At 38.7% G+C, this 18,229-nt stretch overlaps 1 protein-coding gene across 2 annotated transcripts in view; it reads left to right on the forward strand.

Annotated features, from left to right (window-relative positions):
- RNGTT (RNA guanylyltransferase and 5'-phosphatase) overlaps nucleotides 1-18,229 on the forward strand; it is a 338,317-nt gene that overhangs the window by 36,622 nt on the left and 283,466 nt on the right. For both annotated transcript variants that reach the window (XM_008006573.3, XM_008006574.3), the window contains exon 5: nucleotides 17,618-17,693. In XM_008006573.3, coding sequence (XP_008004764.1) covers nucleotides 17,618-17,693 — 76 coding nt within the window. The remainder of the gene's footprint in view (nucleotides 1-17,617; nucleotides 17,694-18,229) is intronic.

The raw sequence follows: 18,229 nt of genomic DNA on the forward strand, positions 1-18,229 counted from the left end.
CGTCGCTCTGTACCATGGACTGAGACCAGCTCCTGGTGACAGAATGACCTGTTTGTTGGAAATGCCTTGTTGCCAGAGAAAGGAATCTTGGAACAAAACTATTTAGTTTAATTGTCAACTGGCCACAGGGCAACTTTTTAAAAAAATCAACTTAAGTTGGAGTACTATAATAGCTTCTGCTGATTTAGCAATGGTGTGTTTGCTAAACACGTAATGTTATGTTTTATGAGGAAAAGGGATCATAAGGAAGAGTGAGGACATTAGGTGGGTAAAAGTAGCCTCGTGTTAGTGTCTGTTTCTACACAGACAAAACCTTTGGGTTTTGTTCTCTTTGTCAGGTAAATGTTTGTTGCATACCCTGCTGCACAGAGAACCTCCCTGCATCTGTTTCTCTGTTCCTCTGTGGCTGACTCAATAAACTTTCCCTTCTTGGCAAAAAAAAATTATAATATCTGTTAGTGTCAAGGATTGGATAAAATGGGTGAATTCATACATTTTTAGAGTGTTAATTGATAGAGTCTCTGCAGAGGGCTCTGTGGAGAGAGAACATCGTGGTATTTCTCAAGATCCTTAAAAGCGTTTCTCTTGACTCATCAAGACTCTGAACTTATTTTACAGAAGTAGTCAGAGATGGACATAAAGAGTTATGTGAAAGAAATTTCATCACAACTTCCTTGGTAGCAAAAAAACAACCTAGAAACAACAAACATCAATGGTCAGTAAAATCATTAAGTAGAAGACAAAATGAGCAACCACCACTTGAACCCACTTACTCATCTTGGTACCACTAAAAGTGAGACAACCAAACATTATGTGCTGCTTGATGTGTTATGAAAGAAAATACACAGTACTGTCTGTAAAATATTCTTACCTAAAGTCTTAAAAGTGAATCTAATTATGTCTCTGGATTTCACTATCAATTTACAAGACATGCAGGAGATAAGAGAACAAGCTAATTGATACCATGAGGATGCAATCAGATAAATCCAGAATGTGGAACATTTCACAGAACAACGGCTAGGTTTTTCCATCATATTGATGGCATTTAAAAAAAGAGGGGATCAGGGACACTTGAGAGACACAACAAAAAAATGCAATTTGTGGATATTGTTGGATCCTGGTTTGAAAAACTAACTTTATCCCAACACTTTGGGAGGCCAAGGAGGGTGGATCACGAGGTCAGGAGATTGAGGTCAGGAGACTGAGACCATCCTGACTAACATGGTGAAACCCCATCTCTACTAAAAAAATACGAAAAATTAGCCAGGCGTGGTGGCGGGTGCCTGTAGTCCCAGATACTCAGGGGGCTGAGGCAGGAGAATAGCATGAACCCGGGAGGTGGAGCTTGCTGTGAGCCGAGATCGCGCCACTGCACTCCAGCCTGGGCGACAGAGTGAGACTCCGTCTCAAAAAAAAAAAATTTTTTTTTAAAAAGTACTCGAGGAAATCTGAAAAGAAACTAGGCTCTAGATGACATTAAGGAATTTGTAACTCTTCTTTTGGTGTAATTATTGCATGGTAATCATATGAAACCCAGAGTCCTTATTAGAGATGTATCCTAAAACATTTTTAGTGACATATCTGTGATTTGCTCTAAAATACAGTTAAAGGTCATGAAAATGCTAATTATCCTGATTTGATCATTGTACGTTGTAGACATGTATTGAAATATCACACTGTACCCCATAAATATGTACAGTTTTTGTGTATCAGTTAAATAAGAGCTGGGCCCAGTGGCACATGCCTGTAGTCCCAGCTACTTGGGAGCTAAGGTGGAAAGATTGCTTGAGCCTAGGCATTGAAGTCCAGCCTGGACAACATAGCGAGACCTGATCTCTAAAAAACTTTTTAATATAATCATAATAAAGGCAAAAAAAAATTAATACAGTTGTTCCTCAGATTCCTCGGGGGGTTTGGTTCTAGGATCCCCCTCAGATACCAAAATCCTCTAATGCTCAGTGCTCAAGTGCCTTGTATAAAATGGCATAGTATTTGCATATGACCTATGAACATCCTGCCCTTTTCTTTAAATCACCTCTAGGTATTAACTTATAATACCTAATACAGTGTAAGTGCTATGTGAACAGTTACCATACTGTATTTTAAAATTTGTATTATTTTTTACTTTTTTTTTTTTTTTTAACTGAGCTTTTTCCCAAATATTTTTAATACAGATATAGGAAGGCCAGTTGTAATCCAAAAATATTAAGGGTGGAGGATGAAAAAAAATCAGCAAAATGGTAGTTACCAAAGCTGGATGATGGATACATGGGGTTTCATTTTTCTATTCTCACTACTTTGGATATGTCTGCAAATTTCCATAATAAAAATAATTTGAGAGTACTGTCCCAGAGAAGCTAACAATATGGTAAAAATCGAAAACATCTGGTTCTAAGGGTTTCAGATAAGGGACTATGAAGCTGTAGTTACTGCTAAGGATTAGAAAAGGTTTCAAGCTTCCGTGTGTTTCAAGAACTTTGTATTTCCACCAAGCCTACAGCATTAGCCCACAGCTTCACCAATTATCAACTGATAACTGAATCAATTGTCAGCTGTAACTGATAAATTAACAATTATAATAGCTAATTTAAAGGTTACTTTTTTTTTTAAAGACTAGGTGTCACTATGTCACCCAGGCTGGGATTTTTTTTAAAACCAAGACAACTTTGAAAAGAAACCTGAGTCTAACTTTTACCACATCACAAATGTTTACTATTTGTGGTCACAAATATTGATCAGCAAGAGTTTGTGCAAGACTGATAAAAATCCCTTCTCTGAAACTAAAAATAAATGAAAGTGCTATAAAAGCAGGACAATGTTTTCAGATCCTAAGACTATTTAAGCTTGATTCTTTAATGCTTTTTATTTAAAAAGGTATTATCAGCAATCAGTTCTGAGACCAGTTCCTGTTACTGTCTCTACAGTAATGTTACAAGAAATAACTGGCAATACATCCTGTGCTCCAAAATTTGGCAGGCCCAAAGCAAATGTTTCCACTTCAATCCACATGAACAGAATCACTGCTGGGAATATAAAACAAGTTACATATATATCACTAGGTTCTATAAATTTTATAACCTGTAAACACTCAAAACAATTAGATTTTTTTCTTATCAGTTCTTCTAAGAATACAACTGCACAATTTATAACAAGGATGAATTTGTTTTCCTAAACCTGGAGTATGAATCCTTCTAAAATCATGACCTCTAATGCCAGAGATTAAAATTGCTTGACTGCCCTCCTTTGAATTCATTAAGCATATTTAGCGTTTACCCCTATAATGGCTTCTCTCAAATGAGAAAACACTTTTGTGAGTTGTTTTTAATTATTCAGATAAAGGCCTCAGTATTACCTTAAGCTGTGTAGGTGCTAGTCATACACCTCGGTATATGAGTATATATGTGTGATTGTTACATATATTCATGTAAATATATGAATATATGCACACACACCCTTAATATATTTCATGTATATCCCATAATATTGTTCTGTTAAATAATAGCTGCATACTGTACCGTATAAATAACCTGCTTTTTTCAAAACAAAAAATATAGTATAGTAACTATTCACATAGTGCTTACATTGTATTAGGTATTGTAAGTAATACCTAGAGGTGATTTAAAGAAAAGGGCAGGACGTTCATGGGTCATATACAAATACTATGCCGTTTTATACAAGGCACTTGAGCATTGAGCATCAGAGGAGTTTGGTATCTGAGGGGGGATTCTAGAACCAATCCTCTGAGGAGTCTGAGGAACAAATGCATTAAATTTTTTTTGCCTTTATTATTATTATATTAAATAATTTTTTAGAGACCAAGTCTTGCTATGTAGTTCAGGCTGGACTTCAACTTCATCCCACAAATTGTGACAATTAAAATTGTCTCTAGACATTGCAAAATGTTCCCTGGGGGGCGAAATCTTCCTCAGTTAAGAACTACTGAACCCTGGGTGCAGTGGCTCACACCTGTAATCCCAGTACTTTGGGAAGCCAAGGTGGGTGGATCACCTGAGGTCAGAGTTCGAGACCAGCCTGACCAACATGGTGAAATCCTGTCTCTACTAAAAATACAAAATTAACCGGGCGTGGTGGCGCATGCCTGTAATCCCAGCTACTCAGGAGGCTGAGGTAGAGGTTGTAGTGAGCCGAGATTGCTCCATTGCACTGGGCAACAAGAACAAAACTCCATCTCAAAAAAAAAAAACCAAACAAACAAAAAAACCCAAAACAACTACTGACCTAGTTAGACTGATCAGATAATTAGGATTTTAAGCATTAAAAAATTTATCTAGCTAGTGAGATAGAAATAAAATTGTGGGTCAGGTGTGGTGGCTCATGCCTGCAATCCCAGAAGATCAAGACCAAGGATCTCTTGAGCCCAGGAGTTCAAGACCAGCCTTGGCAACATAGAGAGACCCTGTCTGTATCCCCGCCCCCCCACAAAAAAAATAGTATATGGTGAGATCAGGCTTTATTTAAAAAGATACATTGTCACCAGCCCTTTATAAACTGCCCCTAGCATGTATAGCTATAGCTGATCTCTCTCTCCATTTGTTGGGGATTTTCTTTTCCTAGTTTGATTGTAAATGCCATATACATTTATTTCATTATATTAGCTTGCCTAGAAAAATTTGAATAGAAGTTGCCTTGAAATAGTTAATTGTGAGCTAATATTTAGTTAAAAACTGAGGCTTACTTACCACTAGATGGACCCATTCTCATGATGAAGAAAACTGAAAATTGCTTTAAAAAAATACTGAAGACATAGCTAAGCTTGTAGTATACCTAATTAATGGATTTTTGTATATCAAATATGTAATCTCCCACATTTTTCTATAGAGGTTTGTTATGATGGTTTTGTAACTTTATAACCCTATCTGTAAATGTTTTAATGTATAACTGAACCATTAGACTAAGACTCTGTATTTGCATATAAAGAATATTAAAAGGAAAATGGTACTTTCCTAGATTACATATCTTCCCATGGCATATTAGCTAATTGACAATTATTCTTACATTTCCTATTCATAAAAATATTTAATCTTGCAAGAGTAAAAATTGGATACAAAAACAGTAGCTTAGGTGAGAAACATCAAAAGTTGAAATATTTGTTGCTTGAATTGGTCTGAAATAGAAGATAGTAAGGAAATTTACATGTTGGATTAAGACACATGAATACAAAAATGCAGCGCACATCTTTGTGTGGCTTTTTTGAAGCACTTTTTCTTACAAAGTAATGGAGATAATGGAATTTATAGATTTTCTTGGTCATAGCTATTTATTTCTAAGTGATGTCTTTCAGTTCAAGACTGATCTCTTTATTTTTTATCTTCTTCCTTCAGAAACTTCATTTCACTTATATTGTTTCTATTATTGTCAAGCTTTGTGGTTTAACTAGGTTCTTGTCCTGAGCCTGTAAACATACCTAAACTTGTTAAATAATCCCCTCCTGCTAAAAAAAAAACCCCGTACACTTCTTTCTGTTTTGCATTCCCTCTTCCTTTCTCAGCCGACTTTTTAAAAGAATCTATACTTAAATCCATTTATTCCTATCCACTTTGTTGCAGTCTGGAGTCCTCCCTCAGCACTGTTTTTTGTTTGTTTGCTTTTTAAGACTGTGTCTCACTCAGTCATCCGGGCTAGAGTGCAGTGGTGTAATCATAGCTCACTGTATCCTCAACCTCCTGGTCTCAAGGAATCCTCCCACCTCAATTTCCTGAGTAGCTGGGACTACAGGCACTTGCCACCATGCCTGGCTATTTTTTAAATTTTATTTTTTGTAGAGATAGGGTCATACTCTATTGTCCAGGCTGGTCTTGAACTCCTGGCCTCAAGTGATATTCCCGCGTCGGCCTCCTAAAGTGGCAAGGATTATAGGCGTGAGCCACTGCACCTGGCTAGCACTCTTAATCAAATAGTGATTTTCCATTCTAATCATTATGTGACATTTAAACACTCATATCTTAGAAAAGTTCCCTTACTTGGCGTACATGACCCTGTGTTTTTATTCTTTGAAGCCCATCATGGTTCATTCTCAGTCTTTTTTTGAGATGATGTCTCACTCTGTCGCCCAGGCTAGAGTGCAGTGGCATGATCTCAGCTCACTGCAGCCTCTGCCTCCTGGGCTCACGTGATTTTCGTGCCTCAGCCTCCCGAGTAGTTGGGATTACAGGCCACTGCCACCAACTCCAGTTAATTTTTGTATTTTTAGTGGAGATGGGGTTTCTCCATGTTGGCCAGGCTGGTTTTGAGCTCCTGGCCTCAAGTGATCCACCAGCTTCAGCCTCCCAAAGTGCTGGGATTACAGGCCAGAGCTGTAATATAGCTGTAATCAGCTGCACTCAGGAGTGGTTTTTCTAAACTCTGGTAATTTTATTGCTATGCTTAAAATTCTTCACTATATCTCCATTGCCTTTATACTCTTTAGTATGTTTCACAAGTTTTTTCAGGATTTTGACCCTTTCATCCTCTCCAACTGCATTTGGCATTTCTTACCACACCTCATATTCCAGCCATTCTGATTTATTTATAGTTTGCCATATGTGCTTTTTTGATGAATATATTTACATTTGCACAGATTGTTCCTACTGTCTGCAGTTCCATTGTATAAATATCCTTGTTTATTGAGGGTTGGTCAATGACTAAGGTTTTTATTCTAAATATTAATGGTCATTTTATTATACCAGGAATGTAGAAATTGGTGATTTGGCTCAACTGATAGTTTTCAAAAAATTTTTAAGAGTAACATGTTTTGTGGTGGGCAGGCCTATGCAAACCTATCCCCAAAGTCCAAGGAAGCAAAGAAACCAAAGAAAGAGGCTGAAAAATCTGATTTCTTAGAAAGAGATATTTAGTAGGGACTTAAAAAGAAACCAAGCCTGCATCTCAGGTGGCAGTGAGATAAGATGGTGGATCCCCAGCATTACCCCCAAGAGCCAGGGCTTATATACCTTAGGAAACAGGTGATTGAGAAGGGATAAGTAGAACAAGTAAGTACAATCACATCAAAGTTGTTTTTACCCATGGGCAGGATTTATAGTTAGGACATGCTGTTACACAAAGAACAGAAGATAAACTAGAAATCTTAGAGGCCTTCCCAGAACTGGGGTTAATCAGAAGTTAACATGGGCAGATTAGCATCCAAGATGGAGTTGCTTTAGCCTCCACATAGCAAAAGCTTTTTTTGGAAAGAACTCCTACCATAATAAACAAGTGAGATTAAAGTGATTTTTTTGGCATATATTTTTAAATGTATCAAATGTGTAACCTGGATTTTTGATAAAGTTCATTGCTGAGAACAAGGCCATATTGATGAACACAAACATTTGGATTATGTTGTTAATACAAACTGCAGACTTATACCAGCATCTCACTTTAGCATCTAGCTAAAAAAATCAACATATTGAGGTATAATTTTATATAAAACAGCATTCATTTACATTGTATAATCTGATGATTTTTTTAAAAATTTTTGAGACAGTGTCTCACTCTCACCCAGGCAGGATTGTAGTGATGCCATGGTGGCTCACTGCACCCTCCACCTCCTGGACTCAAGCCATCCTCCCCTCTTAGCCTCCTGAGTAGCTGGGAATACAGGCACTGGGACTACAGGCACACACCACCATGCATGGCTAATTTTTGTATTTTTTCTAGAGACAGGGTTTCACCATGTTGCCCAGGCTGGTCCTGAACTTCTGGACTCAGGTTATTTACCTGGCTTGGCTTCCCAAAGTGCTGGTATCACAGGTGTGAGCCACCAGCCTGGAAGAGTCTGAGGTTTGATAGATGTAGGTACTGGTAAAACCACAGTATGAGGGTTCCAGTTCCTCTGCATCCTCAGGAACACTTGATAGGGGGTCACTCTTTTCAATTTTAGCTATTTGAATGAATGTATACTAGGATCTCATTGTGGTTTTAACTTACATTTTGCTGACAATTGATGATGTTAAGCAACTTATGTGCTTTGTGGTCTTTCATATTTTATAAAGTTCAGATCTTTTGCCCAGGTTTAAAAAAAATTGAGTTATCTTATTGAACTGTAACAGTTCTTTTTAAAAAAAATTTTTTTTGTATCAGCAAATATTGCCTGACAAAATAGTTCTTTATATATTCCAGATGTAAGTCCTTTGCCAGATATATGTGTTGCAAATATTTTCTGTGGCTGGCCTTTTGGTTTCTTTATTTAAATTTAAATTTTAGATTCAGTGGGTAACATGAGCAGTTTAAGACCCGACCCGTCGGATCATCTGGAACTTCCGTCCGGAGACGAGAGACAAGAGACGACAGACTGACTGGAAATTCTCTCGGTCAAGGTCCAAACCTAAAAGACTCACTGGCACAGACATGTTATAAGGGATATTATATTGTGAGAGGCAGCAGTTTGGGCGTCTGTTGGTTTTATTACCCAGATAGTGAACATAGTACCCAAGAGGGAGTTTTTCAGCCCTTGCTCTTATTCCTATCTTCCTCCTGTTGGAGTCCCCAGTGTCTGTGGTTCTGCCTTTATGTCTGTGTGTACCCAAAGTTTAGCTCCAGCTTATAAGTGAGAACATGTGATATGTGGTTTTCTGTTTCTGCATTAATTCACTTGGGATAATGGCCTCCAGCTGCATCCATGTTACTGCGAGGGATGTGATTTCATTCTTTTTTATGGCTGCATAGTATTCCATGGTATATATGTACTGCGTTTTGTTTACCCAGTCCACCATTGATGGACACCTAGGTTAATTCCATGTCTTTGCTATTGTAGATAGTGCTGTGGTAAGCATAGAAGTGCAGGTATCTTTTTGGTAGAATTTTCCTTTGGGTATATTTCCAATAATGGGATTGTGGGTCAAATGGTAGTTCTGTTTTTAGTTCTTTGCAAAATCTCCAAATTGCTTTCCACAGTGACTAAACTAACTTACATTCACCCCAACAGTGTATAAGCATTCCCTTTTCTCTGCAGCCTCTCCAGCATCTGTTATTCTTGGACTTTTTAGTAGTAATCATTCTGACTGGTGTGAGATGGTATCTCACTGTGGTTTTTATTTGCATGTCCATGGTAAGTGATGGTGAGCATTTTTTCATTTTTGTTGGCCACTTGTATGTCTTCTTTTGATAACTGTCTGTTTATGTCCTTTTCCCACTTTTTAATGGGGTTATTTGCTTTTTGCTTTTTGAATTATATAGATTCTGTATATTAGTCCTTTTTCAGATACACAGTCTGTGAATATTTTCTCCCATTCTTAGGTTGTCTATTTACTCTGTTGACAGTTTATTTTGCTGTGCAGAAGCTCTTTAACTTAATTATGTCCCACTTGTCAATTTTTGTTTTTGAGGAGTTAGACATAAATTCTTTGCCTCGGCTGTTATCCGCAAGGATATTTCCTAGGTTTTCTTCCAGGGTTTTTATGGTTTGCAGTCTTACATTTAAGTCTTTAACCCATCTTGAGCTTTTTTTTTTTTTTTTGGTATGCGGCGATAAGTAGGGGTCCAGTTTAATTCTTCTGCTTATGGTTAGCCAGTTTTCCTAGCCCAGTTTATTGAATGGGGTACCCTTTTCCCATTGTTTATTTTTGTTGACTTCGTTGAAGATTGGTTAGTTGAAGGTATGTGGCTTTATTTCTGGGTTCTCTATTCTATTCCATTTGTCTATGTGTCTATTTTTGTAGGTGTATCACGCTCTTTTTGGTTACTGTAGCCTTATTAGTACAGTTTGCGATTGGTTGTAATGTGATGCCTTCATCTTTGTCCTTTTTGCTTAGGATTGCTGTGGCTATTTGGGTTCTTTTTTTGGTTCCATATGTTATAATAGTTTTTTTCTTCTGTGAAAGAAAAATGCTGTTGGTAATTTGACAGGAATGGGGTTGGATCTGTAGATTGCTTTGGACAATATGGACATTTTAACAATATTGATTCTTTCAATCCATGAACATGGAATTTTTTTTATTTGTTTGTGTTGTCTGTGATTTCTTTCAGCAGTGTTTTGTAGTTCTCCTTATACAGATCTTTCACCTCCTTGGTTGGGTATATTCCTAGGTATTTTTTTTTTTGTGTGGCTATTGTAAATGGAATCGTGTTCTTCATTTGGCTCTCAGCTTGAACATCATTGGTTTATAGAAATGCTATTGACTTTTTGTATGTTGATTTTGTATTCTGAAAATTTACTGAAATAGAGAACGTTTGATGGCTTCTCTTTCTATTTGGATGCCTTTTATTTCTTTCTTTTGCCTGATTGCTCTTGCTAGGACTTCTAGTACTATGCTGGATAGGAGTGGTGAGAGTGGGCATCCTTGTCAGGTTCGTTTTCTTAAGGGGATTGGTTCCAGCTTTTGTCTGTTCAGTATTATGTTGGCTGTGAGTTTAGCATAGATGGCTCTTATTATTTTGAGGTATGTTCTTAAGTGTGTAGTTTGTTTAGGATTTTTATCATGCAGGAATGTTGGATTTTGTCGAATGCTTGTTTTGCATCTATTGAGATGATCATGTGGTTTTAGTTTTGAATTCTGTTTATGTGTTGAATCATACTTATTGATTTGCATATGTTGAACCAACACTGCCACCCAGGAGCAAAGTTTGCTTGAAGCAGTGAATTAACTTTTTGATGTGGTGCTGGATTTGGTTTGCTAGTATTTTTTTGAGGATTTTTGTGTCTATGTTTATCCGGGGTATTGACCTATAGCATTGTTTTTTTTGTTGTGTTTTTGCCAGGTTTTGGTATCACAATATGCTGGTTTTGTAGAATGAATTAGGAAGGGGTCCCTTCTCTTCAATTTTTGCGGATCATTTCAGCAGGATTGGTACCAGCTCTTTGTATGTCTGGTAGAATTGGGCTGGGAATCCATCTGGTCTAGGGCTTTTTTTTTTTTTTTTTTTTTTTTTAAAACAGTTTCACTCTATTGGCCAGGCTGGAGTGTAGTGCTGCAATCTTAGCTCACTGCAACCTCTGCCTTCTGTGTTCCAGCAATTCTCATGCCTCAGCCTCCTGATTAGCTGGGATTACAGGTGTGTGCCACCATGCCTGGCTAATTTTTGTATTTTTAGTCAAAACTAAATTTAGTCAAAACAACATTGGTTTCGCCATGTTGGCCTGGCTGGTCTTGAATTCCTGGCCTCAGTGATCTGCCTGCCTCAGCCTCCCAAAGTGTTGGGATTTTAGGTTTAAGCCACTGTGCCTGACCAGGGCTTTTTTGGGGTTGGTAGGTTTTTTATAACTGACTCAATTTCGGAGTTCATTATTAGCTTGTTCAAGGTTTCAGTTTCTTCCTTCTTCAGTTGTAAAGTTGTGTGTTTCCAGGAATTTATTCATTTTCTCTGGATTTTCTAGTTTGTGTGCATAGAGGTATTCGGAATAGTCTCTGAGAATCTTTTGTATTTCTGTGGGGTTGGTTGTAATGTCACTGTTGTCATTTCAGATTCTGCTTATTTGGATCTTCTCTCTGTTTTTTTCTTTGTTAATCCAGCTAATGGCCTGTCGATCTTGTTTATCCTTTCCAAGAAACAACTTTTCATTTCACTATATAGTTTTCTTTGTATGGCTTTTTGGGTCTCAATTTCTTTTTGCTCTGCTCTGATTTTAGTTATTTCTTTTCTCCTGCTAATTTTGGGATTTGTTTGGTTTTGTTTTTCTAGTTCCTTTAGATGTGATATTAGATAGTTTGAGATCTACTTTTCTTTTCTTTTTCTTTTTGGTGACAGGATCTCACCCTGTCAGCCAGGCTAGAGGTCAGTAGCATGATCATAGCTCACAGCAGCCTCAAGCTCCGGGGCTCAAACAGTCTTCCAGCCCTAACCTGAGTAGCTAGGATTACAGGTGCATGCCATCAGGCCTGGCTGATTTTCAATTTTTTTTTTTTTTTTTTTTTGTAGAGATGGGGTCTTGCTTTATTGCCCATGCTGGTCTTGAACTCCTGGGCTCAGGTGATCCTCCTGCCTTGGCCTCCCAAAATGCTGGGATTACAAGTATGAGCCACCATGCCCAGGCATTTCTATCTTCTTCTTCTTTTTATTTTATTTTTTGAGATAGGGTCTTACTTTATCACCCAGGATAGAGTTCAGAGGCACAATCTCGGCCTCACTGCAGCCTCAACCTCCCGGGTTCAAGCAATCCTCCCACCTCAGCACTCCCCTAGTAACTGGGACTACAGGCACGTGCCACTATACCTGGCTTATTACTTTCTTTCTTTCTTTTTTTTGCTTTTTTTTGGTAGAGACGGAGGTCTTGCTATGTTGCCCAGGCTGGTTTCGAACTCCAGACCTCAAGCCATCTGCTTGGCCTCCCAGAGGGCAAGAATTACGGACATGAGCCACTGCCTCCAGCCATTTCTATCTTCTTGATGTAGGCATTTAGTGCTGTGAATTTTCCTCTTAACACTAATTTTGCTGCATATCAGAGATTTTGGTATGTTTTACCTCTGCTTTCATTTGTTTTCAAATAATTTTTTGTTTTCTTTCTTAATTTTGTTGTTTGCCCAAAAGTCATTCAGGAGGAAGTTGTTTCGTTTCCATGTAATTGTGTGGTTTTGAGAGTTTATCTTGGTATTGATTTCGATTTTTATTTCACTGTGGTTCAAGCACATACTTGGCATGATTTAGATTTTTTTTAAAAAAATTTATTGAGACTTGCTTTATTACCCATCTGGAAGTTCCTGTTTTATGAATCTGCATGCTACAATATTGGGTGTATATACATTTAGGATAGTTAAGTCTTCTTGTTGAATTGAACTTTTTATTATTATATAATGATCTTTGTCCTTTTTTATTGCTTTTGGTTTAATGTTTATTTATCTGAAACAAGACTAGCAACCCCTGCTCTTTTTTGTTTTTCATTTGCATGATAGATCTTTCTCCATTCCTTTACTTTGAAGCTGGGGGTATGAGTTGGTTTCTTGAAGATAGCAGAAAGTTGGTTCTTCTTTTTTTTAAAATTGAATTTGCCACCCTGTGTCTTTTAAGTGGAGTGTTTAGACTGCTTACATTCAAGGTTAATGATATGTGAGATTTTTTTCCAGTGGTGGTGCTGTTGGCTGGTTGCTTTGTAGCCTTGATTGTGTAATTGTTTTACAGGGTCTGTGGGCTGTGTACTTACATGTATTTTTGTGGTAGCAGATACTGTTTTTGTTTCCATGTTTAGAACTCCCATAAGTATCTCTTGTAAGGCCAGTCTAGTGGTAACAAATTCCCTTAGCAATTGCTTGTCCCACAAAGATTTTATTTCTCCTTTGCTTATGAAGCTTAATTTGGTGGGATATGGAATTCTTGGCTTAAATTTCTCCTAGGATGCTAAATATAGGTCCCTAGTCTCTTCTGGCTTGTAAGGTTTCTACTGAGAAGTCTGCTATTAGCCTGATGAGGTTCCTTTTGTAGACTCTCTTTCTAGTTGCCTTTAAGATTTTTTCTTTTACATTGACCTTGGAAGGTCTGATGACTCTGTGCCTTGATGATGGTCATTTTGTATAGTACCTCACAGGGGTTTTCTGAATTTCTTATATTAGCATGTTGACCTGTCTAGCAACTTTGGAGACATTTTTGTGGATTATTTCCTCAAATATGTTTTTCATGGTGCTTATTCTCTCTTCTCAGGAATACCAGTGGGTTGTAGGTTTGGTCACTTTATATAATCCCATTATTTCTCAGAGGCTTTGTTCATTTGTTGAAGATTCTTTTTCTTTATTTTTGTCTGACTCAGTTGCTTCAAAGGATTGGTCTTCAAGCTCTGAGATTCTTTCCTCTGCTTGGTTTAGTCTGTTGTTAATCATCTCTTATAAGGCCATTTGTTAAGGTTTTTAATTGTATTTTGAAATTCCTGTGGTGAATTGAATTTCAGATTGGTTCTTCCTTAGTATACCTATGTTCTATTTCAAATCTTGGATTGTTTCTCTGACTTCCTTGGATTGGGTTTCAACTTTCTCTTGGGTCTTGTTGAGCTTCTGTGCCATCCATATTCTGAATTCTGTGTCTGTAATTTCAGACATTTTCTTCTGGTTGGGATCCATTGCTAGGGAGTATATGCACTCCTTTGGAAATAACAAAACACTCTCACTTTTTGAATTGCCAGAGTTCTTGCACTGATTTCTTCTCATCTGAGGAAACTGGTGCTTCTTTTTCTTTTTGTATTTGCTGTTGATTGAATGGGGGGTTTTGTTTTTATATTCTTTTGTCCCTTGAGAGTTTGACGGTGGTGTATATTGTGTATAGTCAGTTGGCTTCATTTCTGGGTACTTTCAGAGGGCCAAGGGTCTGTATGGGTTCCTGGGTTGTAGATAGGCTTCTGTGAGGGTTTCACAGGCTTTGCATGTTAAAGCGGTGTGTTTTTGTTTGGTGGTGTAATTCAAGCTGCAGTTGGTGCTTAAATGTAAGGGCAGATAGGCTCTTACACAGCTGCGCATGCCCTCTTTGTTTTTCACTGTATCCTCAGCAGTGCTCTGGAGAGAGGAGGCAGGGGGTAAGATACGACTTTCTCTCCAAATCTGTTCTTAAGCCTTGGTGTTATCCCCCTCAATACTGGCACTGTCCACGTTTCCTTTGCTCTGTGTGGGGCTTTGGTAGGCTTCTCTTCCTGTTCCCTTAGGTATGATTCAAGCCAAGGGTTAGGCCACCAGGAGACCTGAAACTCCTTAGGGACCTACCAGTCCCCTGTGCTTGTCAGTCAGAGTGGGTTGTGGGTATGTCTGCAGGTGGTCTGAAAATGCAGTGGGTCAAGCAAGGGTGGTGGATCCTCAGGCAGGGAAGTGGCACTGTGTGTGTGTAGCCAGTATAATGACCATGGCCTGAGGTTTGCAGCCCAGCAGATGGCTGTGTGGCCCTCACAACTTGCACTCCCCCGACCTGGCTGGTCTCTCTCTGATGTCTGTCCCAGGAGCAGGCGCAACTGGACCGGCCAGGCTTGTCTCAAAAACCCTGCGTGCCCAGTTTTTTAAGCCATTTCAGATATTCCAGGCCATGGGGCTTCCTGGGGAAGAAACCTTGTCTGGCTGTCAGGCCACACCTATTCTGGACTGGTCTTCTGAAGAGAGGGATACCTAGTTTCCAGGCCACACTCTTCTCTGTGTTCTGAGAGTGAGGGCTCCTTTCCTGCCCAAGCTCAGGCTGCAGATCTCAGCTCAATACTCCTGGGCAGTGTGCCTGAGTCCTGGGGAGTTGGGACCAGGCCTGCACATTTGTCCTCCGGCCCCTTGGGATCAGGGACTGTCTGTGCTGGGAGTGATAAATTGCTCCCCGGCTGCCAGCAGAACACTCAGGCAGGGAAGTGGAGGCTGTTCTGTCGGCACCCTCTTGCGGGAGCAGCCAGGCAGGCAGTCTTGGAAGAGCTGGCAGGCAAAGGGGCATGTGGATCAGATACACTCCGGTCCTATGACAGTGTCAGTCTTACTCTCTTTGCCCAGCAGATAGCAGGACCTACAGCCACTCAGTACAAGCTGGAGAGCCTTGGAGGATGGGCCCTATGGTGGTGTTTTGCTGCAGCTGCACTGTGGTCTGTGGGGCTCATGGCTACAATCTTGTAGCTAGGATCCCAGAGGACCACGGTGGGAGTGTGGTGCCCAGGGTTCCTTCTCTCAGCCCTCCCTTAGGTCCAGACCGGAACTGGGGGCCAGTCCTGGTGCCTAGTTACTCCAAGCAGTCTGCCTCGCTTCCTCCCTCTTCAAACACTGTGTCTGCATTGCCTCTCTATTGGCTTTCAGTGTTTTCTCTCAAAATATCTGTTCAAAGTTGCAGGATTTTTATTGTCAAGTTCTTGGTGGTTCAAAGTTTGGTGGCTTACTTGATACTTTGGTTCCTTTTCATGGAAGAGGCGTTTTTCAGCTGTAGGTAGTTGGCCATCTTGCCCAGAACTCCTTTTTGTTTTCTTAATGATGTCTTTCAAAGAGCAAACCCTTACTATTTTGAAGTAGTCTGATTTATCAATGTTTTTCTTCATTTCATGCTTTTTATGTTTTATCTAAGAAATCTTTTCTACTCTAAGCTTGCAAAGATTTACTTCTATATTTTCTTCTGTAAGTTTTGTAAATCTGTCTAGTTTATTTCTGTATTTGATCTTAGTTGTACTCTATCAGTATGATCTATATATACAGAGAAGAGTAATTTGTAGAAGGTAATGTTAGAAAGATACAGGCTGGGCATTGTGGCTCACACCTGTAATCCCAGCACTTTGGGAGGCTGAGGTGAGAGAATTGCTTGATCCCGAGTTTGAGAGCTGCCTGGGCAACATAGTGAGACCCTGTCTTTACCATAAAAGAAAAATTAGCTGGGGACAGTGGTGTGAGCCTATAGTTCCAGCCACTCTGGAGGTTGAGGCGGGAGGATCACTTGAGCCCAGGAGGTCAAGGCTGTGGAAACCGATCATGCCACTGAACTCCAGCCTGGTTGACAGAGTGAGATCCTGTGTCTAAAAAAAAAAAGATATGGCTTAAATATCAGAAAATCCTTTAATTAAATAGAAATAACAGGAAAAGCTTCATTTTGAAGACTGTAGGAGAGTCAGCAATATTGTCATGTTTTAATTACTGTTTTCAAACTAGTTCTATTAGCCTGTTCTCACCCTGCTATAAAGATACTACTCGAGACTGGGTAATTTATAAAAGAAAGAAATTTAATGGTCTCACAGTTCTGCATGCCTGGGGAGGCCTCAGAAAACTTACAATCATGATGGAAGGGGAAGCAGGCACGTCTAACGTGGTGAGAAGAGAGAGCGAGCGCGTGAAGGGGGAACTGTCAAACGCTTACAAAACCATCAGATCTCATGAGAACTCACTCACTATCACAAGAACAGCATGTGGGAAACCACCTCCATGATTCACTCACCTCCCACCAGATCCCTGCCTTGTGGGGATGGTGGGGATTACAAACTGAGATGAGATTTGGGTGGGGACACAGAACCGAACCATATCAGCAGTTAAAATGATCTTGAATATGTTCTGAAAAAGAGTTTAAGAAAATAAATGTTCTTTCTCAGCTGGTTTCTTTCTTCTAAAAATTTATTTCAAAAGATTATAACCTAACTTGAAAATACAGTTAGTTTCTAGAGAGCTTCAAGGTAACTTTATTTTTATTTTACTATGTATCTATCAATTAATTGTTTTCTGTAGCTAGTCACTTTTGTTGATTATAGTTAATTAGTATCAGGCCCCATATGAATTTATATTTCTATTAGTTTATTTGCTCTGGTCTAGTTTCTGGATTTTAGAAAATAGGGTTTGACTATTTTGCAAATATATGCCATTGATCATGAAGAGGACCGTTTTTTTTCTACTAGAGAAATTTAAAGCTTGAGGGTCAGAAGGGTCTTGTGTGTATGTGTTTTATATGTCCTTTTGAGTTGTGTGTTTGATGAAAATACCTCCTTATTTAAACTGCTTGGAAACTTCTAGTTTTAGTAGAACTTGTTAAACAGTAGAGACAGTTTTAAATCAATATACTTATATATTGCACTTAAACTTCTAGCTAGCTATAAATTAGATTCTAAGCAATTTAAACTGACAAGTTATCAAGTTATAAGAGGTATTTCAAGTTAAAAAATTAAAAAATGTAATTGTTTTATAAACTAGCTGAAATGTTTTGGTTGCAGGTTGGAATTTTAAAGTAAATGTGGCCTCTTAAGTGACTTACTAATTTTAACCAAAGCTACTTTATTTTCTAGGTGTTCATTGTACTCATGGCTTCAATCGCACTGGTTTCCTCATATGTGCCTTTTTGGTGGAGAAAATGGATTGGAGGTATCTGTATCTTGTTATAATGGAAGATATATTTGTAATTAAAATTTTTATTGATATTTTAGTTGCAGAATTTTGTATTATCAAGTTTTTGATGAACTCATGATTAATGTAATTTGAACTGCTTTTCATTTATATATGGTTAATCTTTATACTACCATTACTTGGTGGGGGGTATGTGTGTGTGTATGTGTGTATATGTATGTTTTGTTTTGTTTTTTTGAGACAAGGTTTCTTCCGTCATCCAGGCTGGAGTGTAGTGTTGTGATCATGGCTCGTTGTAGCCTTCACCTCTTGGGGTCAAGCAATCCTCCCACCTCAGCCTCTCAAGTAGCTAGGACCACAAGTGTATGCCACCTATGCCTGGCTAATTTTTTCTTTCTTTTTTTTTTTTTTGTCTAGTGAGGAGGTCTCCATATGTTACCCAGGCTGGTCTTGAATTCCCGGGCTCAAGTGATCCTCTACCCTTGGCCTCCCAAAATGTTGGGATTACAGGCATGAGCCACCACATCCAGCTAGCTGTTTTGTATTAACCAGCA

The sequence above is a fragment of the Chlorocebus sabaeus genome, chromosome 13 (assembly GCF_047675955.1).
Source record: "Chlorocebus sabaeus isolate Y175 chromosome 13, mChlSab1.0.hap1, whole genome shotgun sequence".
In the NCBI taxonomy this organism is placed as follows: domain Eukaryota; kingdom Metazoa; phylum Chordata; class Mammalia; order Primates; family Cercopithecidae; genus Chlorocebus; species Chlorocebus sabaeus.